We start from the raw sequence: 25007 nt of genomic DNA, 5'->3' as shown, positions 1-25007 counted from the left end.
AATGTTGGAGCTATAACGACGGGAACGCGCACTATTTTCGGTTTATATTTGCAGGCAGGTGTGCGTTTGTGTGTGTGTGTGTGTGTGTGTGTGTGTGTGTGTGTGTGTGTGTGTGTGTGTGTGTGTGTGTGTGTGTGTGTGTGTGTGTGTGTGGTGCCAGCCAGGGTGGCGTAACTCCTGAAATAAGTGAGGTTGGAAAAAGTGTTGTTCTTGCATGAGGCGAGAGAGAGAGAAACCCATTCTCAAATTCGTAAAAGCGCGTGCACAACCATAAGGAAGGAAGATGCGAGCTCTAGGGGGCTGCATTCCCATTGACTGTTCCATCTCCCTGTCAGTGGCAGCAACATTAGCAGTGCCGAGGCGGTGGCAGCACTGAGAGAGAGAGAGAGCGAGGGGGAGAGAGAGAGGAAGGCAACACACAGACTCCGCCTAACTTTACCACGGTCCAACATCACCGAGCCCGTGTCCGGTGGCGCGAGGGCATCACAGCTCAAAGCCAATCCATCCAGAGGGTCCCTCGGCTTTGCTTGTCTCTTGGCGTGGAGATGGGCTTCCCGTAAAACCGGCGGTGGTGGAGGGGAGAGGCGGGCCGGCGGGGGTGGGGGGAAGAAGCGAGAGACTTGAGAGTGAGGAGGTGGAGAAAAAAAGCCGAGGAGGACGAGAAACAAAAGCACAAACGTGGGTGCCTGCAACAACCATGAGCAGCGGCGGCTTGCCCTATTCACCAGAGCTGCTGCTCTACCCGTGGACGATGTCGTGAGGTGTGGCTCGCAACGCTAAGCAGCAGGGATTCAGTCAGTCGAAACGACAGTAGCAAGCCAAGGAAGGGTGCTGCTGGTGGAAAAGATGTCGTCCGCCTCCGTGGGGCCCCAGGGCGGCCCTCGCCCACCCACTGCGCCGCCGACCGTCCCCGAACTGCCGGACCTCAGCCATCTCACCGAGGAGGAGAGGAAAATAATCATGGCCGTGATGGATCGGCAGAAGGAGGAAGAGGAGAAAGAGGAAGCCGTGTTAAAGTAAGGGCTACATTTCCTTTCCCTGAACCGTGGTCGGTGGAACCCCGAACGCACCACTCGCAAACGCAACACCCCCATTCACGAGCGAGGTGAATGTGTCCAGAAGGCAGACGCACGAGCGGCCATCCGCCAACAATTAGTCCCAGTATGTTACCAATACGCCTGTCGTTTACCATTGTGGTCACATTTCACACCAGTTCAACCATCACAACTCGTTACATCCCCTATTGTTCCCTAATACTGGGCTGTAATTTCCGTATAGCCTACAGATGTTATAGCCCACGCTAACGGTGTTCCCTTGCTTGCCACTGTATGAATAATTCACGCCAGGTTGGATATTGGGGTTCGTTTTGGGATTCGACTATTCATGGGGGTGGATCACAGTTTATAGGCCTGTCAATGCTTTAGCTTTTCTCAAATCCATTGTAGGCTATGCGCTCTTCTCCAAAGCCCCCATAGGGAACGTCAGGTGTAGACTATATAATTGAAATTGTGGACATAGCCTACGAGGTGAATAGCTAATCAAGGTATCCTCTCCGTGACAGACGATGGTGATGGAGATGGTCATTGATAAGGACGGGGAAATCGGGTCAAACGAGATACAGGTGTAGCCTCGCGCGGGTGGCCGAGGAGGGGAGACGGGGTGTACCAGTGGGGGAGCACTGGATGAATCATACCACAGGACTGCGTGCCCCCCTCCCTCCCTGCATCTTTCCTTATCTTCCTCCTCTATTTTTTTTTGTTTTGTTGCTTTGACACGGCCGCGTATACAACCTTACCGAAGCAGCTTGGTGGCTGGCAAGGCTTGGGAGCTGTCCTTAACAAAACGTCAACGTTGTGCCAGATATCGAACTGTTGCTGTTTATGGCACCTGTTGCTGTTTATGATACCGTCGTTGCCCAACAAGACGATGGTGACATTAAAACTCCAATGATGCTTCATTGCGAGCCTAGCACAAATCATTCGTATTTTATGCCCGACAATCGTGTTACACCGGTGTGGTGCCATTTTCCCCCTACCCTCGGCGATGAGAGAGTGGGTGTGGTTGCACTGGTTGGAAATCTCACCATGTGATGTAAGGCCGGGCATTCGAGCTAAGCATGATAGGGGGAATTGAAGCTCGACCAGTTATAGCCAATATCTGGATTTAAAACGCCTCAAACCAGTGTATCAATTCAACTGATATCGAATGAATCAGTTATTTGGCCTATTCTATTCGGAAAACGTGTATGCAGCGTGATTGTACCGTGCGCCTCTCGTGTTCAGCTCTATTCCACCGTTGGCCTAAATATATATTCTGTGTTCCTTCTCCCGTGAACGGATGTATTGGTTATTCTTTGGTTTTCCCAACGATCGGTTCCCAACACAATGCAATGAGGTGAATGAACGTCGCTTAAATCATTTTGCATAAGACCATCTTAACGAGACCGTGCGGTAATAGGGAACATCCATAGTGCACTACGTGACTCATGCTGTGCCACAAATATTCACTCTGCTCATCCTCACCGAAGGCTCAATCAAGTCGATTTTCCAACAGCAATACACTATGTAAGATATCTAGGCTATTCAAAGTGCTTTATGACATCCTTGTTTGCTGCAATTGCATTGCACTGTTTCATTTCCTGGTTGAAGTCTGGGGGAGCCAGGGCTGGAGCTATCTCGTGCCTCAGGACAGGAAGTGATGTATTTAATGTTCCATGAGGCTTGAGCCCTCCACAGCTTCTGTAAATAATGCCCTCATCATTTAGCCAATCATTTATATGATGATCCATGCACACCCTAAGGTCATGGCCAGTTGCTCTGCTGTTGCTGTGGCTTTGTGTGCACAGTTGCACACTATAATATAACCTTTGATTATGAGAAGCTGTCATGTGTTGGCGGCTCTCAAGTTAAGGTCTGTATGTGGTGGTTCAGTGCTTCCAAGGGAAATGGTATAGAAATCATAATAGCCTTGTGTCCGGAATGTTTATGGCATATGGGAGAATAGGGAATAGAGAGAGTGTGTGTGTGTGTGTGACAGAGAGACAGAGAGAGAGAGAGAGAAAGACTGGGGCTGTATGTGAACTTTCCATGGATTCTGCAGGCATTCCCATTCTTCCTGTGCATCAGGGGCGCAAATTTTAATTATATATATTTTTTTATCCAGTCGGATAAACACTCAAAACAGCCTACCAGACTGCTCGGAGGTGTCCACATGGTCCTGAAGTACACCCTGTTTTGCATCACATTCCATTGATAAAACTTTCAGAATGTGGGGGGAGGGACATGTCCCCGTCCTCAGTGAAAGTTGCAACATTGATACAACCAGTGTGTTCCCAGTGGGTTGTTGCACATCATTGCTAAACTCATGTATTTCCATTGAGCATTTAACTTCTAATACAGTCTAGTAGTATGGCATTGTGATCAGGGTCTTTTGAATAGACAGGGCAAGCATTAGGCCTATGGTCCCACGTTCTTGGCATGCGGCCATCCAACAAATGACTTTCCCCATTCACTTCAGCTCAGTGAACGTTTCCGATGAACAATGAACAATGTAGCACATGATTATTACACGTGCGATAGATGATATCAAGCTAGTCTGTCGTGACAATGATATAACATGGCCACACAGGCCCTCCTGACTGTTCTGGGTGGTATTCATTAGACACCAAGAGGAAGAAAACAGACTCAAACGGGGAGGGATTACCTGATCTTGCCCAATAAGAAATGATCATGTTTGTTTCCCGTTGCAAAACGTTTTGATACGGTGGGCACTAATGAATATGACCCAGGTGTTCTTATGGTACCTGGGAGCTAAGCAGCTGGTGATAAACTGATAGGTTCCTGTATCTCACCACCTCCGTCATGGGAGAGGCCAGTGTGTCCAGGTCTGTTGCCCAGCCCAGAGGCCTCATCCTGGACTAATGATGACCCCTTAGGTCAGCCTGTGGGAACAGAGCACCTGGAGCTTCTGCTCTTAATACTGGTACTAATGCATCTGTATGACTCATCTCTGTAGGTGTTGTTGCAGCAGATGCAGCAGGTGAAGAAAGATGACGTGGTCTATTGACTTTCTCGATCCTGTCCTCTGTAAAAGATTTCAAAGAAGGTGTGAAATGAGCAACTTCACACCATGTTGACGTGCAAGACCATTACTGTCCTCTGAATCAGGGTGTTGGACACGTGGCTTAAGAGAGATGATATTACTGGACACTATAGACATGGTTGAGAGTGTAGTAGGAGTGTAGTAGGAGTGCTGAGCACCATTCTAACATGCTAATAAGCAGGACTGAACTGAACACTGAACTGGCATGCTCAAAGAATTTACAGCATTTAGCATTTAGCAGATAGCTACCGCCCCAATGTGGTGAAACAACACCCGCTAACTAAACAGGAAATCGCCCCCTTAGAGCATTTGTGGTTACCATATAGTAAATATAGAAACCCCTTTCAAATATTAATGAGCTAACAGAGGTTGTAGAGTTTCTTAGAGGGGTGTATGAAGCAGAGGGAGAGAGATGGAGAGAGAGAGGAAGAGCCCTCATCATCAAAGATGGCGGAAGAGAGGAAGCCTAGAGTATAGTGGATGGAAGGATTTGTAGGGTTTAGGATTAGAGGGATACCTAGGAGAGCGCGAGTGTACACACACACACACACACACACACACACACACACACACACACACACACACACACACACACACACACACACACACACACACACACACACACACACACACACACACACACACACACACACACACACACACACACACACACACACACACACACGTTGCCAATCTCTGCTTCACAGGGCTCCAGAGGGCCCCCAGAGCACAGAGTGCATCAGAAGGCCATGCAGGCACCACATCACCAGCCAGCCATAGGTCACTGTTAGATAGGTATACAAGGGCAAGACGTGTAGCTGAAGTTAGTATGGAGGTTGTAGGGAGGAGATGGGAATGGAGGTCTGGAAGATCCAGTTATTTCCCCCTCTATGTTGAGGCTACTATGACGTGAAGGCTGTTGTGTAGGAGACAGTCACTTGCAAATACACATAAATACACATTCGCATACATGTACAAGTCTCTCAAACATGCACATGCTCTGTGTACACCGTCCCAACCACCTAACACACAAGCACACTATGTGTGTATCCACAGCTGTGTCAGTTGCAGAGCTGGGAGGCCTGTGATGTGATTATTGATTGACAGACAGGGTCGGTGGTTGATGTTGACGTGGAGCGGGTGTCAGACCTGGTGGTGCACCCCGGGGGCTGCTGGGGGTTGGCTATGTCCTCTCTGGGAATATTTGGCTTTTGTCAGCTTCTGACTGGCATACACCGACAGACACCGACACGCACGCACGCACGCGCACACGCACGCACGCACGCACGCACGCACACGCACGCGCACACACACACACACACACACACACACACACACACACACACACACACACACACACACACACACACACACAGAGAGACAGAGAGAGAGAGGGGGGAGGAGAGGGGAAAGAGAGAGAGAGAAGGAAGGAATGAATGGGGGAGAGAGCGCGGGAGGGGAGGAGAGGGGAAAGAGAGAGAGAAAGAGAGGGAATGAATGGGGCAGAGAGCGCGGGAGGGGAGGAGAGGGGAAAGAGAGAGAGAAAGAGAGGGAATGAATGGGGCAGAGAGCGCAGGAGGGGAGGAGAGGGGAAAGAGAGAGAGAAAGAGAGGGAATGAATGGGGCAGAGAGCGCGGGAGGGGAGGAGAGGGGAAAGAGAGAGAGAAAGAGAGAGAATGAATGGGGCAGAGAGCGCAGGAGGGGAGGAGAGGGGAAAGAGATAGCGGAAATGGAGAGAATGAGCGTGGAGATTCCTCTGTGTGGTTTAATTCTCACGACTGGAGGGAATGGTGAGGAGGGAGGATGTGTCCTTGGTGATGAACTCTGAACTCTTCCTGACTTATGTAGGTCTCCTGTTTCTGCCTTTAACATTTCTTCTGGCACGAGAACTGTGAGTTATAGCGACAGTATCCTATTTAATATTATTTCATGTTGTTGGCACTTGTGACAGCTGGTTGGTGAATTGGGGATTTTTCCATTAAACACTGGGTCACACATTAATTGGGTAGAACAACTGCCTTACCTCTTCAGGGATACATGTCCAGGAAGGCATGTGAAGCCAGGTTCTAAACACTTATATGGCCAGACACTTCACACCGTCACAACACGTCCCCAAATCGTTCCCATGAGGGAAAATAAATACCCTTTGTCTCTAGACATGAAAGTATTCCCTCTCTTCTGATATCTCACAGTTCAAATGAACACAAACTGCTATTTTTTCTTAATCCGAGAGCTGAAGGTTTCAAGGTTTCCGGGAGAAAAATGTGAATGTTGAATTATGGAACAGCTCTGGAAATAGCGCACACTTGGAAGCGGCCTCCTGAAATATTTAAATATACAGTTTGCTTGCTCTGGCTATGCTGTTGATGTCCCACATCTCTAACCTGTTTCAGTTTCCCCTCCGTTGTTGAATTTCTCCAATTAGAAGTGTATATTTATTGGGAATCGCTTTGTTTATGTCTCTCTCTGTGTGTGTGTGTGTGTGTGTGTGTGTGTGTGTGTGTGTGTGTGTGTGTGTGTGTGTGTGTGTGTGTGTGTGTGTGTTTGCATCTCTCAGTGTGTGTGTGTGTGTGTGTACTTGCATGCGTGTCCAGTCAGTGGTGTGTGTGTGTGTGTTTGTGTGTGTACTTGCATTGTCAGTGGTTGTGTGTGTGTATGCCTTAACGCTTATTATGAGAAGATCAAAACTACCTTGATGTGGTGTTCTGTCTACCTGATGCATTTCTGAGCTGTTTGAAAAGGGCCCCAGTCGTCTTCATAGAAACTTCGATTCTTGAAGACTGGGGCCCTGTTCAAATAGTCAGCAACTTTTATTATACACACCAGCATCTGGTTTGCAGCAAAAAACGGTGCTTCTACCTGCTCTCACACACACACACACACACACACACACACACACACACACACACACACACACACACACACACACACACACACACACACACACACACACACACACACACACACACACACACACACACACACACACACACACTATGGTTGATGTGCCTGTATTTAGTGGATGTTGGCTCCCACACAATCTTTTATTTTAATTAGAATAACTCAGAAGCACTTGGGTGTAACTGAAACACCTGGAGGAACGATCATGTGTGGAAGGAGAACAGTATGTGTGTGTGTGTGTGTGTGTGTGTGTGTGAGAGAGATAGTTTCTTATGTGATGTGTGTGTGTGTGTGTGTGTGTGTGTGTGTGTGTGTGTGTGTGTGTGTGTGTGTGTGTGTGTGTGTGTGTGTGTGTGTGTGTGTGTGTGCACGTCTGTCTTCTCAGTGGGGTGTAATTTCTCTATGCGGCAAGCAGCTCAGGTGGAGCTCGGCTGCATGTCAAGGAATAGCTGCCCATTCTGTTTATTTTGTCTTGCAACATTTTGTTTCCACAGCAAGTTTGGTGGAGCAATTTTGGCACTGTCAGGGTCATAATCACTGTGGTGTGTGTGTGTGTGTGTGTATCAGGATCATAGTATTTATTTGTGTACTCTGTGTACATTATTAGGGTCATTAGTAGTTCAGTGTGTGTGCCCTCTATCTCTGGTGGGAAAAGGCCTCCTGCCTTTGTCTGTGTGGTAACACCTGGGCTCCACACCTGGGCATCCTGGTTAATCATTTTCTGTTCCTCGTACTCAGCTCCTCCTGATATTTGGATAGAGTATATATGTGCTGTTGAGATACAATTTATTAGGTACACCTGTCTAGGACCTCTCCATTTGTCTCCAGAACTGCCTGAATTCTCCGGGGCATGAAAACGTTGCTCAATTGCTATCAAGGGACCTAATGCGTGCCAGGGAAACATTCCCCACACCATTACACCACCGGTCTGTACCGTTGACACCAGGTAGGATGGGGCCATGGACTCATGCTGCTTACGGCAAATCCTGACTCTGCCATCAGCATTACACAAGAGAAACCGGGATTTGGTGTACCAGACAATGTTTTTCCACTCCTCAATAGTCAAGTGTTGGAGATCGCGTGTCAGCTGGAGCTGCTTCTTCTTCTTGCCTCTCGTGTCAAAGGTTGCATGTTCGAATCCAGCACTAGAAAATTGTCCCCAACTTTTACCTTAACCATTCCGAGTTAATGCCTAACCTTAAGATTTCTAAGGTTATGCCTAAATTTAACCCTAGCCTTAAAAATTTAAGGGGAACGTCACCCTGGGGGAATCTAGGCTTGTTTTCATCATGTCTGAGGCATTTCTAGGTCAGTGTGATGTGTTTCACATATAATTGCCCAGGAGGAAGGCAGGTCAGGGCTTCGTGCGTTCGTGTGTTGATGATAAAAAGTAATGTAGTCCCGCTTTGTGGCATTTCGCAAAGGCTCTATGTTATACTGATCGCACTATACGTTTCGGTAGGTGTAGATATTGTTGTCCTTGTTCGAAAGAGCCATTGGACATCTTTCAGCGATGTTCCTGTTGGCGGATTCATTACTAAATATACAAGCAGACAACAACATTTCAGTCTCTGAAAAACGACAACTTGTGTTGGGCGGTACTTCATGCTCTGACTACCACTGTCAATCAATTTAACTTATGTCATGGTAGTCACTGCGAGACTGGTAGCTTCAGCAAAGTAAACATGTTTGCTTGTTGTTTCTAACTTTAACTGTTAGCTGCTGTGAGATAGCTAATGTTACTCTTATTTGGTATTTCAATTTGGTAGTCATCTATTCAACCCTTGTCTGGAAAACAATAGCTTTCAGAGTTCAATACGGGACTGTAACTTTAGCTAGCTAGCTAATTTACCCAGCTAGTCCAGATAGGCTAGCAAGATAGCTAACGTTAGGTTACCTCTAGTTGAGAATCTTCCGTTTTGTTGTGAAGGAAAAAAATTGGTGGTATCGCATCACTCCTCAGCTGTCGTCTAAATGGATTTACCCATCAGTTCAGACTGAAAATCCCTCTGATAATCTTTGGTCACCGCATCATTTCTGACAGCTGTATAATCTGGGTAAATCCCTGGTAGGTAGAATGGTGAAAGGTTCCACATTTTGTTGCCCGTTTGTAATTAGCACAACCAGGCACACCACACGGGCATGATGACATACAATAGTGAAAAACAAACGTTTAAAAAAGATATGTCCTCGAGTAGTTCTGAGATTACTGTGTGTTTGTCGTTCCAAGTAAACAACACCGCTATTCAAGTTTGTGGGCACGCCCCCTCTACCTAGCGTGCGGTATCAGCATTTGCTATGAATGCCGGACTGTGTGGTTCACTATGAGCAGGCGAATACACAGGGAGTTGAAACTTCCCGATTCTACCAGTGAAATGAAAATGTGCGAGTTCTAGCTTGTGCCGTTCTGCGTACCAATGTTGTACTGCACCGGTTTTTGCCTGTTTGTGGTCGCCTGTTAGCGTGCACAATTTTTGCCATTCTCCTTCGAGCTCTCATCAATGAGCTGTTTTCACCCACAGGACCCACAGGACTGCCACTGACTGGATGTTTTTGTTTGTCGCACCATTCTCGGTAAAAACTAGATACAGTCGTGCGTGAAAATCCCAGGAGGCCGGCCGTTTCTGAGAGACTACAGTCGGCGCGCCTGGCGCCGACGATCATACCATGCTCAAAGTTGCTTAGGTTACTTGTTTTGCCCATTCTAACGTTCAATCGAACAGTAACTGAATGCCTTGATGCCTGTCTGCCTGCTTTATATATATAGACCACGTGACTCACTGTCTGTATGAACAAACCATTTCCGGGAACATACCTAATGAACTGGCCACTGAGTATAGCTAGATAATGACTCCTGGTCGGTGGTTGGTAGTTTAGCCAAACCCCACCCCTTATCTTAATAATCTCCGTCACTTCCAGTACAGTGGACCTTGTTGACATAAGCAGTGTGTGTGCTCTAGAGATAATGCAGCGATAATGGACCATTTTCAGTAGATGATCAGCATTGATATGAAGAAAATTCCAAATGACCTTTACATTCCCATTTGTCATCTCAGACTCCTCTCCTCTGTCTCCAGAGTGGGAGGGAGGAGAGACAGGAAGAGAGCAAGGAGAGAGAGGAGAGGTAAGAGAGGGAGCAGAGTGTATATAGCAAGGAGAGGAAGAATAGAGGAGAGAGAGGAGAGGGAAGTGCAGATCAGAGGGTATATAGCAAGGAGAGGAAGAACAGAGGAGAGGGAGGAGAGAGAATAGAGGGAAGTGGGTGGAGGAGAAGAAGAGGGAGGAGAGGGAAGTGAAGTATGAGAGGTAGGACAGAGAATAGAGGGAGGAGAGGGATGGGCATGGAGCAGATGGTGAAATATGGAGAGAGCCCTCTTCATTTATTTAACACACTGACGAGAACACAACATTATGGAGAGAGGGAGGGAGAGAGACAGTGAGAGAGAGCGAATAGGATGGGTGGGAGGAGTGTGTGAGATTGAATGAAGAGGGAGAGGAGGAGTTGGAGATGGAGAGATGGGGGAGATGGAAAGATGGGGTGAAAGAGGGACACAGAGAGAGGAAGAGAGGATGTGACAGAGAAAGAGACAGAGGCGGGGGGATAAAGGTGAGAGTCATTGGGATAGAGACAGAGTAAGAGGGAGAGAGAGAAAGATTACAGAGAGATGAGAGAGAAAGACAGAAACAATGAGAGTGAGAGAAAGTTAAAGACTGATTAAGGTATAAGTCAGAGGGATAGAGAGAGAGAGAGAGAGTGAGAGAGAGAGAGAGAGAGAGAGAGAGAGGGAAAGAGAGAGAGAGAGAGAAAGAGAGCGAGAGAGAGAGGCAAAGAGAGAGAGAGAGAGAGAAAGAAAGAAAGAGAGAGCGAAAGAGAGAGAGATTGAGAGTCAGAGAGAGAGAGAGAGAGCTGGTGAGCAGCCTGTTTAGTGCTCCCAGAACTCAACAGCATGAACGTTTAATGAGCAGGCATTCCGCTTGGGCTGTCCACAATTTGTGTGTGTGTGTGGGTGTTTTTGGTTTCTGTGTGGGTGTGGTTGTGTGTGTGGATGTTTCCACACGTATTCCAACAGCATTTCTTAACACGTGTTCATTCAATATGAGGGGTATTCTGACTCTGCATTATGTACACTGAGTGTACAAAACATTAAGGACACCTGCTCTTTCCGTGCCATGGACTGACCTGGTGAATCCAGGTGAAAGCTACGATCCCCTATTGAGGTCACCTGTTAAATCCACTTCAATCAGTGTAGAGGAAGGGGAGGAGACGGGTTAAAGAAGGATGTTTAAGCTTTGAGACAACTGAGACATGGATTGCGTGTGTGTGCCATTCAGAGGGTGAATGGGCAAGACAAGAGATTTAAGAGCCTTTGAATGGGGTATGGTAGTAGGTGCCAGGTGCACCAGTTTCAAATCAAATCACATTTTATTTGTCACATACAGATGTTAATGCGAGTGTAGCAAAATGCTTGTGCTTCTAGTTCCGACAATGCAGTAATAACCAACGAATGATCTAACCTAACAATTCCACAACTACTACCTTATACACACAAGTGTAAAGGGATAAAGAATGTGTACATATAGATATATGAATGAGTGATGGTACAGAACGGCATAGGCAAGATACAGTGGCATAGTGGCATAAAAAGTGGCATAAAAGTGGCTAGTGATACATGTATTACATAAAGATGGCAAGATGCAGTATATGGAAATAGAGTACAGTATATACATATACATATGAGATGAGTAATGTAGGGTATGTAAACATTATATTAAGTGGCATTGTTTAAAGTTGGTAGTGATACATTTTTTTTTACATCAATTTCCATTATTGAGTTGAGACAATATGTTGGCATCAGCCACTCAATGTTAGTGGTGGCTGTTTAACAGTCTGTTTTTCAGTCTTTCGGTCCCAGCTTTGATGCACCTGTACTGACCTCGCCTTCTGGATGATAGCGGGGTGAACATGCGGTGGCTCGGGTGGTTGTTGTCCTTGATGATCTTTATGGCCTTCCTGTGACATCGGGTGGTGTAGGTGTCCTGGAGGGCAGGTAGTTTGCCCCCGGTGATGCGTTGTGCAGACCTCCCTACCCTCTTGAGAGCCTTACGGTTGTGGGCGGAGCAGTTGCCGTACCAGGCGGTGATACAGCCCGACAGGATGCTCTCGATTGTGCCTCTGTAAAAGTTTGTGAGTGCTTTTGGTGACAAGCCGAATTTCTTCAGCCTCCTGAGGTTGAAGAGGCGCTGCTGCACCTTCTTCACAACGCTGTCTGTGTGGGTGGACCAATTCAGTTTTTTCCGTGATGTGTACGCCGAGGAACTTAAAACTTACTATCCTCTCCACTACTGTCCCATCGATGTGGATAGGGGGGTGCTCCCTCTGCAGTTTCCTGAAGTCCACGATCATCTCCTTTGTTTTGTTGACGTTGAGTGTGAGGTTATTTTTCCTGACACCACACTCCGAGGGCCCTCACCTCCTCCCTGTAGGCCGTCTCGTTGTTGTTGGTAATCAAGCCTACCACTGTAGTGTCGTCTGCAAACTTGATGATTGAGTTGGAGGCGTGCATGGCCACGCAGTCGTGGGTGAACAGGGAGTACAGGAGAGGTCTCAGAACGCACCCTTGTGGGGCCCCAGTGTTGAGGATCAGCGGGGTGGAGATGTTGTTACCTACCCTCACCACCTGGGGGCGGCCCGTCAGGAAGTCCAGTACCCAGTTGCACAGGGCAGGGTCGAGACCCAGGGTCTCAAGCTTGATGACGAGTTTGGAGGGTACTATGGTGTTAAATGCTGAACTGTAGTCGATGAACAGCATTCTCACATAGGTATTCCTCTTGTCCAGATGGGTTAGGGCAGTGTGCAGTGTGGTTGAGATTGCATCGTCTGTGGACCTATTTGGGCCGTAAGCAAATTGGAGTGGGTCTAGGGTGTCAGGTAGGGTGGAGGTGATATGGTCCTTGACTAGTCTCTCAAAGCACTTCATGATGACGGAAGTGAGTGCTACTGGGCTGTAGTCGTTTAGCTCAGTTACCTTAGCTTCCTTGGGAACAGGAACAATGGTGGCCCTCTTGAAGCATGTGGGGACAGCAGACTGGGATAAGGATTGATTGAATATGTCTGTAAACACACCAGTCAGCTGGTCTGCTCATGCTCTGAGGACGCGGCTGGGGATGCCGTCTGGGCCTGCAGCCTTGCGAGGGTTAACCTGTTTAAATGTTTTACTCACGTTGGCTGCAGTGAAGGAGAGTCCGCAGGTTTTGGTAGCGGGCCGTGTCAGTGGCACTGTATTGTCCTCAAAGCGAGCAAAGGAGTTATTTAGTCTGTCTGGGAGCAAGACATCCTGGTCGGCGACGGGGCTGTTTTTCTTTTTGTAATCCGTGATTGACTGGAGACCCTGCCACATACCTCTTGTGTCTGAGCCGTTGAATTGCGACTCTACTTTGTCTCTATACTGACGCTTAGCTTGTTTGATTGCCTTGCGGAGGGAATAGCTACACTGATTGTATTCGGTCATGTTTCCGGTCACCATGTCCTGGTTAAAAGCAGTGGTTCACACTTTCAGTTTCACACGAATGCTGCCATCAATCCACGGTTTCTGGTTTGGGAATGTTTTAATAGTTGCTGTGGGTACGACATCGCCGATGCACTTTCTAATGGACTCGCTCACCGAATCAGTGTATTCGTTAATGTTGTTGTTGGACACAATGCGAAACATATCCCAATCCACATGATCGAAGCAGTCTTGAAGAGTGGAATCAGATTGGTCGGACTAGCGTTGAACAGACCTGAGCGCGGGAGCTTCCTGTTTTAGTTTCTGTCTATAAGCTGGAAGCAAAAAAATGGATTCGTGGTCAGTTTTTCCGAAAGGAGGGCGGGGGAGGGCCTTATATGCATCGCGGAAGTTAGAATAACAATGATCCAAGGTTTTTCCCGCCCTGGTTGCACAATCGATATGCTGATAGAATTGAGGGAGTCTTGTTTTCAGATTAGCCTTGTTAAAATCCCCAGCTACAATGAATGCAGCCTCATCCACAGTTTGTGTCAAGAACTGCAACACTGCTGGGTTTTTCATGCTCAACAGTTTCCCGTGTGTATTAAGAATGGTCCACCACCCACAGGACATCCAGCAACTCAATATTAGGAAGGTGTTATTAATGTTTTGTACGTTTAGTGTATATACTGGGTCTATTTTTACTTGTGTGTGTGTGTGTGTGTGTGTGTGTGTGTGTGTGTGTGTGTGTGTGTGTGTGTGTGTGTGTGTGTGTGTGTGTGTGTGTGTGTGTGTGTGTGTTTGTACGTGTGTGTGTGTGTGTGTGTGTGTGTACATGTGTGTGTGTGTGTGTGTGTGTGTGTGTGTGTGTGTACATGTGTGTGTGTGTACATGTGTGTGTGTGTAGTCTGTCTGTCTGGAGAGTGATGGAGGACGAGGATACATTTCATCAATACACTAATCTCAAGTCAGCTTTACAGTTTTTCCCCCCTGTAAAGTCAGGATTTGCTCCTGTATGGTCTAGGCCTAGCCACATAAATGAAGTGTGTAGTAGACCATTTTTATCAATTACCATAGAATGACAGAGTGTAATTCAATATAAGAATGATAAGCAGGGGCACACTGTCCATCTGGCATCTGCCATCTGGCATCTGGCATTATGGGCATATGCCTGATGGGCTGGTCCATTTTTTGCCTAGTGGGCCTGTCTAAGATGAGTTTTTTAGCACAAAATTATATTTATCTGTCAAGTAATGGTGACCTCAAGTAATACAATGGGCTGGTGTAGGGGCCTCAAGTAATACAATGGGCTGGTGTAGGGGCCTCAAGTAATACAATGGGCTGGTGTGGGGGCCTCAAGTAATACAATGGGCTGGTGTGGGGGCCTCAAGCAAGACAATGGGCTGGTGTGGGGGCCTCAAGTAATACAATGGGCTGGTGTAGGGGCCTCAAGTAATACAATGGGCTGGTGTAGGGGCCTCAAGTAATACAATGGGCTGGTGTGGGGGCCTCAAGCAAGACAATGGGCTGGTGTGGGGGCCTCAAGTAATACAATGGGCTGGTGTAGGGGGCTCAAGTAATACAATGGGCTGGTGTAGGGGCCTCAAGCAAGACAATGGGCTGGTGTGGGGGCCTCAAGTAATACAATGGGCTGGTGTAGGGGCCTCAAGTAATACAATGGTTGGTGTGGGGGCCTCAAGCAAGACAATGGGCTGGTTTGGGGGCCTCAAGTTATCAATGGGCTGGTGTGGGGGCCTCAAGCAATACAGTGGGCTGATGTGGGGGCCTCAAGCAATACAGTGGGCTGATGTGGGGGCCTCAAGTAATACAGTGGGATGATGTAGGGGCCTCAAGCAATACAGTGGGCTGAGGTGGGGGCCTCAAGCAATACAATGGGCTGATGTGGGGGCCTCAAGCAATACAATGGGCTGATGTGGGGGCCTCAAGCAATATAATGGGCTGATGTGGGGGCCTCAAGTAATACAATGGGCTGGTGTAGGGGCCTCAAGCAATATAATGGGCTGGTGTGGGAGCCTCAAGCAATATAATGGGCTGATGTGTGGGCCTCAAGTAATACAATGGGCTGGTGTAGGGGCCTCAAGCAATATAATGGGCTGGAGTGGGAGCCTCAAGCAATACAATGGGCTGATGTGGGGGCCTCAAGCAATACAATGGGCTGGTGTGGGGGCCTCAAGCAATACAATGGGCTGATGTGGGGGCCTCAAGCAATATAATGGGGCTGATGTGGGGGCCTCAAGTAATACAATGGGCTGGTGTAGGGGCCTCAAGTAATACAATGGGCTGGTGTGGGGGCCTCAAGCAATAAAGTGGGATGATGTGGGGGCCTCTAGCAATACAGTGGGCTGATGCGGGGGCCTCAAGCAATACAGTGGGCTGATGTGGGGGCCTCAAGCAATACAATGGGCTGATGTGGGGGCCTCAAGCAATACAATGGGCTGGTGTGGGAGCCTCAAGCAATACAATGGGCTGATGCGGGGGCCTCAAGCAATACAGTGGGCTGATGTGGGGGCCTCAAGTAATACAATGGGCTGATGTGGGGGCCTCAAGCAATATAATGGGCTGGTGTGGGAGCCTCAAGCAATACAATGGGCTGGTGTGGGGGCCTCAAGCAATACAGGGGCTGATGTGGGGGCCTCAAGTAATACAATGGGCTGATGTGGGGGCCTCAAGCAATATAATGGGCTGGTGTGGGAGCCTCAAGCAATACAATGGGCTGGTGTGGGGGCCTCAAGCAATACAATGGGCTGGTGTGGGGGCCTCAAGCAATACAATGGGCTGATGTGGGGGCCTCAAGCAATATAATGGGCTGATTTGGGGGCCTCAAGTAATACAATGGGCTGGTGTAGGGGCCTCAAGTAATACAATGGGCTGGTGTGGGGGCCTCAAGTAATACAATGGGCTGGTGTGGGGGCCTCAAGCAAGACAACGGGCTGGTGTGGGGGCCTCAAGTTATCAATGGGCTGGTGTGGGGGCCTCAAGCAATACAGTGGGCTGATGTGGGGGCCTCAAGCAATACAGTGGGCTGATGTGGGGGCCTCAAGTAATACAGTGGGATGATGTGGGGGGCTCAAGCAATACAGTGGGCTGATGTGGGGTCCTCAAGTAATACAGTGGGCTGATGTGGGGGCCTCAAGCAATACAATGGGCTGATGTGGGGGCCTCAAGTAATACAGTGGGCTGATGTGGGGGCCTCAAGTAATACAGTGGGCTGATGTGGGGGCCTCAAGTAATACAGTGGGCTGATGTGGGGGCCTCAAGCAATACAATGGGCTGATGTGGGGGCCTCAAGTAATACAATGGGCTGGTGTGGGGGCCTCAAGCAATACAATGGGCTGATGTGGGGGCCTCAAGCAATACAATGGGAAGAGATGATTTCTGGTCCAAGCCACCCCTGATGATAAGAGAGAAGATGGGAAGAGAGAGAAAATGGAAGAAGGAGAGATGGAAAGAGAGCAATCTGATGGAGAGCTCGTGACAGACTAAGCGAGAAAAAGGAAGAGAGAGAGAGAGAGATGAGAGATGAAAACAGTGAGACGCAGCCACGGAAGAGAGAGAGAGAGGAAAGCAGTGAGACACTCAGCCACGGGAGAGAGAGAGGAAAGCAGTGAGACACTCAGCCACGGAAGAGAGAGTGAGAAGAAAGCGGTGAGACACTCAGCCACGGGAGAGAAATGAGAGAGGAAAGCAGTGAGACACTCAGCCACGGGAGAGAGAGATAGAGGAAAGCAGTGAGACACTCAGCCACGGGAGAGAAATGAGAGAGGAAAGCAGTGAGACACTCAGCCACGGGAGAGAGAGATAGAGGAAAGCAGTGAGACACTCAGCCACGGGAGAGAAATGAGAGAGGAAAGCAGTCAGACACTCAGCCACGGGAGAGAGAGAGAGAAGAAAGCGGTGAGACACTCAGCCACGGGAGAGAAATGAGAGAGGAAAGCAGTGAGACACTCAGCCACGGGAGAGAGAGATAGAGGAAAGCAGTGAGACACTCAGCCACGGGAGAGATAGAGGAAAGCAGTCAGACACTCAGCCACGGAAGAGAGAGAGAGAGGAAAGCAGGTGAGACACTCAGCCACGGGAGAGAAATGAGACACTCAGCCAGGAAAGAGAGAGTGAGACACTCAGCCACGGGAGAGAGAGATAGAGGAAAGCAGTGAGACACTCAGCCATGGGAGAGAAAGAGAGACACTAGCCACGGAAGAAAGCAGTGAGACACTCAGCCACGGAAGAGAGAGATAGAGGAAAGCAGTGAGACACTCAGCCACGGGAGAGAGAGATAGAGGAAAGCAGTGAGACACTCAGCCACGGGAGAGAGAGAGAGAGGAAAGCAGTGAGACACTCAGCCACGGGAGAGAAATGAGAGAGGAAAGCAGTGAGACACTCAGCCATGGGAGAGAAATGAGAGAGGAAAGCAGTGAGACACTCAGCCACGGGAGAGAGAGATAGAGGAAAGCAGTGAGACACTCAGCCACGGGAGAGAGAGATAGAGGAAAGCAGTGAGACACTCAGCCACGGGAGAGAGAGATAGAGGAAAGCAGTGAGACACTCAGCCACGGAAGAGAGAGATAGAGGAAAGCAGTGAGACACTCAGCCACGGGAGAGAGAGATAGGGAAAGCAGTGAGACACTCAGCCACGGAAGAGAGAGATAGAGGAAAGCAGTGAGACACTCAGCCACGGGAGAGAGAGAGAGGAAAGCAGTGAGACACTCAGCCACGGAAGAGATAGAGGAAAGCAGTGAGACACTCAGCCACGGGAGAGAGAGAGAGGAAAGCAGTGAGACACTCAGCCACAGGAGAGAAATGAGAGAGGAAAGCAGTGAGACACTCAGCCATGGGAGAGAAATGAGAGAGGAAAGCAGTGAGACACTCAGCTACGGGAGAGAAATGAGAGAGGAAAGCAGTGAGACACTCAGCTACGGGAGAGAAATGAGAGAGGAAAGCAGTGAGACACTCAGCTACGGGAGAGAAATGAGAGAGGAAAGCAGTGAGACACTCAGCCACGGGAGAGAAATAGAGAGAGGAAAGCAGTGAGACACTCAGCTACGGGAGAGAGAGAAAAGCAGTAGAGAGAGAGAAAGCAGTGAGACACTCAGCCACGGGAGAGAGAGAAGACACTAGAGAGAGGAAAGCAGTGAGTCACCCAGCCACGGGAGAGAAATGAGAGAGGAAAGCAGTTAGACACTCAGCTACGGGAGAGAAATGAGAGAGGAAAGCAGTGAGACACTCAGCCACGGGAGAGAAATGAGAGAGGAAAGCAGTGAGACACTCAGCCATGGTAGAGAAAAGCAGTGAGACACTCAGCCAGGAAAGCAGTGAGACACTCAGCCACGGGAGAGAAATGAGAGAGGAAAGCAGTTAGACACTCAGACATGAGAGAATGATGAGAGAGGAAAGCAGTGAGACACTCAGCCACGGGAGAGAAATGAGAGAGGAAAGCAGTGAGACACTCAGCCACGGGAGAGAAATGAGAGAGGAAAGCAGTGAGACACTCAGCCACGGGAGAGAAATGAGAGAGGAAAGCAGTTAGACACTCAGACATGAGAGAAAGATGAGAGAAGAAAGCAGTGAGACACTCAGCCACGGGAGAGAAATGAGAGAGGAAAGCAGTGAGACACTCAGCTACGGGAGAGAAATGAGAGAGGAAAGCAGTGAGACACTCAGCTACGGGAGAGAAATGAGAGAGGAAAGCAGTGAGACACTCAGCCACGGGAGAGAAATGAGAGAGGAAAGCAGTGAGACACTCAGCCACGGGAGAGAAATGAGAGAGGAAAGCAGTGAGACACTCAGCCACGGGAGAGAAATGAGAGAGAAAGCAGAGACACTCAGCCAGGGAGAAGGAAAGCAGTGAGACACTCAGCCACGAGAGGAAGATGAGAGAAGAAAGCAGTTAGACACTCAGCCACGGGAGAGAAATGAGAGAGGAAAGCAGTGAGACACTCAGACATGAGAGAAAGATGAGAGAGGAAAGCAGTGAGACACTCAGCCACGAGAGAGAGATGAGAGAGGAAAGCAGTTAGACACTCAGTCACGAGAGGAAGATGAGAGAAGAAAGCAGTTAGACACTCAGCCATGGGAGAGAAATGAGAGAGGAAAGCAGTGAGACACTCAGCCACGAGAGGAAGATGAGAGAAGAAAGCAGTGAGACACTCAGCCACGAGAGGAAGATGAGAGAGGAAAGCAGTGAGACACTCAGCCACGAGAGGAAGATGAGAGAGGAAAGCAGTGAGACACTCAGTCACGAGAGGAAGATGAGAGAAGAAAGCAGTTAGACACTCAGCCACGGGAGAGAAATGAGAGAGGAAAGCAGTGAGACACTCAGCCACGAGAGGAAGATGAGAGAAGAAAGCAGTGAGACACTCAGACACGAGAGAGAGATGAGAGAAGAACGCAGTGAGACACTCAGCCATGGGAGAGAGATGAGAGAGTTATAGAGATAGACATGGGTAAACAGAGAGAGAGACAGCGAGCGAGAGAGAGAGAGAGACAGAGAGAGAGAGAGAGAGCGAGAGAAAGAGAGCTAAAGCAATAGACACAAGGAGAGAGAGGGAAAAAGAGGAGTCCATGCCAAAAAGGTACTCTGGTCTATAAATACAGAGTGAAACACTCACAACATCAATAACAGCCCTGTCAACATCCTAACGTTCTCTATCGTTAGCCCAGGGATCGCACCGGATTGGTCGGTCTCATGGGGCGAGGTCTCCCTGACTTGCTGTATTGGTCTGTTTACCGGAGTGATCTGCCAGTCTGTGTCTCTATCCCTCTTTTTCTCTCTTCCCTCCAACCCCCTCTCGTCTCCTCCTCCTACTCTCCTGTCTTCCACTCCACTCCCCTGACTGTCTGTGCCCCCATCCTTCTCTCTCCATCTCTCCATCCTTTCATCTCCCTCTTGTCCTCCTCTCCTGTCTTCCCCTCTACTCCTCAAGAGGTTATTTATAGAATGACTCCGGATGCATCTCTCCTCCTCTCCTCTCCTCCACTGCTCTAGGCCCACGCTGGATTCCATCTTGGGCAAGGATTCTCTCTTCTTTCTTTCATTTCATTCCTCTCTTTCTGTCTGTGTCTGTCCCGTGTTTTCTCAATGGGTTGATGGGTTCAAGGGACACGGCACCTTTTACATTTCTTCCTTCCCTTTTTCACTATCTCTTCCCTATAAGCTCCTCTGATTCTATTCCTCTCTCTCTCTCTCTCTCTCTCTCTCTCTCTCTCTCTCTCTCTCTCTCTCTCTCTCTCTCTCTCTCTCTCTCTCTCTCTCTCTCTCTCTCTCTCTCTCTCTCTCTCTCTCTCTCTCTCTCTCTCTCTCTCTCTCTCTCTCTCTCTCTCTGCCTCTTTCTCTCTCTCAATTCAAAGGGCTTTATTGGCATGGGAAAGCATATGTTAACATTGCCAAAGCAACTGAAGTAGATAACAAACAAAAGTGAAATAAACAATACAAATGAACAGTAAATCTTACACTTCGGAGAAGTTCCAAATGAGATGTGCAAATAGTTAAATTACAAAAGGGAAAATAAATAAACATACATATGGGTTGTATTTACAATGGTGTTTGTTCTTCACTGGTTCAACAGGTCACAAATCTTGCTGCTGTGATGGCACACTGTGGTATTTCACCCAGTAGATATGGGAGTTTATCAAAATTGGGGTTTTCGAATTCTTTGTGGATCTGTGTAATCTGAGGGAAGCATGTGCCTCTAGTATGGTCATACATTTGGCAGGAGGGTAGGAAGTACAGCTCAGTTTCCACCTCATTTTTTTTGGACAGTGTGCACATAGCCTGTCTTCTCTTAAGAGCCAGGTCTACCTACAGTGGCCTTTCTCAATAGCAAGGCTACATTCACTGAGTCTGTACATAGTCAAAGCTTTCCTTAAGTTTGTATCATTCACAGTGGCAGAACAGGTATTCTGCCACTGTGTACTCTCTGTTTTAGGGCCAAATAGCATTATAGTTTGCTCTGTTTTATTGTTCATTCTTTCCAATGTGTCAAGTAATTATCTTTTTGTTTTCTCATGATTTAGTTGGGTCTAATTGTTTTGCTGGGTTGGGGCTCTGTGGGGTGTGTTTGTGTTTGTGAACAGAGCCCCAGGACCAGCTTGCTTAGGTGATTCTTCTCCAGGTTCATCTCTCTGTATGTGATGGCTTTGTTATGGAAGGTCTGGGAATCGCTTCATTTTAGGTGGTTGTAGAATTTCAACGGCTATTTTTTGGATTTTGATAATTAGCGGGTATCGGCCTAATTCTGCACTGCATGCATTATTCTGTGTTTTACGTTGTACACAAGGGATATTTTTGCAGAATTATGTATGCAGAGTTTCAATTTGGTGTTTGTCCTATTTTGTGAATTATTGGTTGGTGAGCGGACCCCAGACCTCACAACCATAAAGGACAATTGGTTCTATAACGGATTCAATTATTTCTAGCCAGCCACACCGCTCTTCCTCAAAAGCTGTATCAATTACATCAGCTTGATCTCTAATGACTGTTTCCATGGCGAGGTCAAAGGTCAGGGAGGTCAGCAGTGCATCTAGTCCATTGCTCACGACTAGAGAGAGAAAGTCTGTTTTCTCATCCTGCCAGACTGAGGAAGCCTGCTCGGTATTAGTCTGGTGAATCAGCTGGAGGGAGAGAAATAGTACCCACCACCTTCTACCTCCTCCACACACACACACACACACACACACACACACACACACACACACACACACACACACACACACACACACACACACACACACACACACACACACACACACACACACACACACACACACACACACACACACACACACACACACACACACACACACCACACACACACACACACACACCCACACACACACACACACACTCCACTTCCACACTCCACACACACACACACACACACACACACACACACACACACACACACACACACACACACACACACACACACACACACACACACACACACACACACACACCACCCCCTTCTTCCGGCAATGTATTCATAGCAGCGCTAATTAACAACTCACCATGGATGAATGGAGCGAAAGAGAGAGGCAGAGAGAGGCAGAGAGAGGCGGAGGGAGAGAGACTCCTTCTACATGGTGAGCTGAATATAGAAGGCCCCCAGCGCAAACACAGCCGTGAGTATGTGTGCTTGTGTGTGTGCCAGGGCTATCCCACATCTGGACTGTAGGTCCTCCTCTATGACTGGCTTGCTGGAGATGAGATTCCACTTCCATAGTCCGAGACAGAGGCCAGCCAGTTCACTACAGTTAGCTGACACAAATAATCCACTATGACAGCCTCTGTCTAATAGCAGTGTGTGTTTGTGTGTGTGTGTGTGTGTGTGTGTGTGTGTGTGTGTGTGTGTGTGTGTGTGTAGTAGTAGCTCCCCTTGTGCCTACTCCAAGGCTGGCATAATGGGGGAAACACCATGCTTCCTGCACTCAGCATCCCTCCCTCAGCATCCCTCCCAGAGGAGAGACAGGCAAGTGACGTGATGTGTTTTTGACTCCAGGATAGGAAGATAATTCCTGGGTAGGATGTACAGGCCATGAACGATCAATGCTGTAATCTTTTCCCCTCTGGAAGGGTGTTTGGAATGCTGCAATGTATTTCTCTCTGGAGGGTTCAACAAGAGGGAGTTCAAAAGGAAGGACGTTGGCTGGTTTAGTCATCAGTAGCAAACCCAAAAGTATGTAGACTGAATAGTCAACTGAGAGTTTTAAAAGGTGAGCCTAGAAAAAAGAGATGGTTGGAGGTTTGAGAGAGATAAAGTGAGATAAAGCGTGAGAGAGAGAGACCTGTTACCTCAAGAAAAGGGCAGCCAGTGAAGAACAAACACCATTGTAAATACAACCCATATTTATGTTTATTTAACTATTTACACAAGGGAAAGACAAATTGAGAGAGAGCGAGAGAGAGTTAGAGAGACATTGAGAGAGAGAGAGTTAGAGAGACACATTGAGAGAGAGAGAGAGAGAGAGTCTGAAGTTTACATACTCTTAAGTTGGTGATATTAAAACTCATTTTTCAACCACTCCACAAATTTCTTGTAAACAAACTATAGTTTTGGCAAGTCGGTTAGGACATCTACTTTGTGCATGACACAAGTCATTTTTCCAACAATTGTTTACATAAAAAAAGTGCAAAAAGTGCAAATCAATTCCAGAACAACATCAAAGGACCTTGTGAAGATGCTGGAGGAAACAGGTACAAAAGTATCTACATCCACAGTAAAACGAGTCCTTTATCGACATAACCTGAAAGGCCGCTCAGCAAGGAAGAAGCCACTGCTCCTAAACCGCCATAAAAAGTCCAGACTACGGTTTGCAACTGCACCTGGGGACAAAGATCATACTTTCTGGATTAATGTTCTCTGGTCTGATGAAACAAAAATAGAACTGTTTGGCCATAATGACCATCGTTATGTTTGGAGGATAAAGGGGGAGGCTTGCAAGCCGAAGAACACCATCCAAACCATGAAGCACGGGGGAGGCAGCATCATGTTGTGAGGGTGCTTTGCTGCAGGAGAGACTGGTGCACTTCACAACGTAGATGGCATCATGAGGATGGACAATTATGTGGATGTATTGAAGCAACATCTCAAGACATCTGTCAGTAAGTTAAAGCTTGGTCGCAAATGGGTCTTCCAAATGGACAATGACCCCAAGCATACTTCCAAGGTTGTGACAAAATGGTTTAAGGACAACAAAGTGAAGGTATTGGAGTGGGCATCACAAAGCCCTGACCTCAATCCAATAGAAAATGTGTGGGCAGAACTGAAAAAGCCTGTGCGAGCAAGGATCCTACAAACCTGACTCAGTTACACCAGCTCTGTCAGGAGGAATGGAACAAAATTCAACCAACTTATTGTGGGAAGGTTGTGGAAGGCTACCCAAAACGTTTGACCGAAGTTAAACAATTTAAAGGCAATGCTACCAAATACTAATTGAGTGTATGTAAACTTCTGACCCACTGGGAATGTGATGAAAGCAATAAAAGCTGAAATATATCATTCTCTCTACTATTATTCTGACATTTCACATAAAATAAAGTGGTGATCCTAACTGACCTAAGACAGGAAATTTTTACTAGGATTAAATGTCAGGAATTGTGAAAAACAGAGTTTAAATGTGTTTGGCTAAGGTGTATGTAAACTTCTGACTTCAACTGTGCATATGAGATTAGTAATGCCAGATATGTAAACATGATTAAAGTGACTAGTGTTCCATTCCTTAAAGTGGCCAGTGATTTCTAGTCTATGACTATAGGCAGCACTGTTTAATAGTCTGATGGCCTTGAGATAGAAGCTGTTTTTCAGTCTCTCGGTCCCAGCTTTAATGCACCTGTACTGACCTCGCCTTCTGGATGATAGCGGGGTGAACAGGCAGTGGCTCAGGTGGTTGATGTCCTTGATGATCTTTTTGGACTTCCTATGACATCGGATGCTGTAGGTGTCCTGGAAGGCAGGTAGTTTGCCCCGGTAATGTGTTAGGCAGACCGCACCACCCTCTGGAGAG

The 25007-nt window shown here is 47.8% G+C and overlaps 1 protein-coding gene across 17 annotated transcripts in view; it reads left to right on the top strand.

Annotated features, from left to right (window-relative positions):
• The first annotated feature begins 320 nt into the window (after positions 1–320).
• Positions 321–25007, top strand: part of LOC118371272 (regulating synaptic membrane exocytosis protein 3-like) — a 90082-nt gene continuing 65395 nt past the window's right edge. For 6 of the 17 annotated variants that reach the window (XM_052503252.1, XM_052503237.1, XM_052503235.1 and 3 more), the window contains exon 1: positions 322–1016. In XM_052503252.1, coding sequence (XP_052359212.1) covers positions 847–1016 — 170 coding nt within the window. In that variant the 5' untranslated portion in view covers positions 322–846. Of the gene's footprint in view, positions 1017–25007 lie in introns of all 17 variants that reach the window. The other 11 variants (XM_052503242.1, XM_052503251.1, XM_052503236.1 and 8 more) reach the window with 3 other exon arrangements.

Source organism: Oncorhynchus keta, unplaced genomic scaffold (genome assembly GCF_023373465.1).
Source record: "Oncorhynchus keta strain PuntledgeMale-10-30-2019 unplaced genomic scaffold, Oket_V2 Un_contig_1690_pilon_pilon, whole genome shotgun sequence".
NCBI classification, from domain to species: Eukaryota; Metazoa; Chordata; class Actinopteri; order Salmoniformes; family Salmonidae; genus Oncorhynchus; species Oncorhynchus keta.
This window is presented reverse-complemented; position numbering and strand designations above follow the sequence as displayed.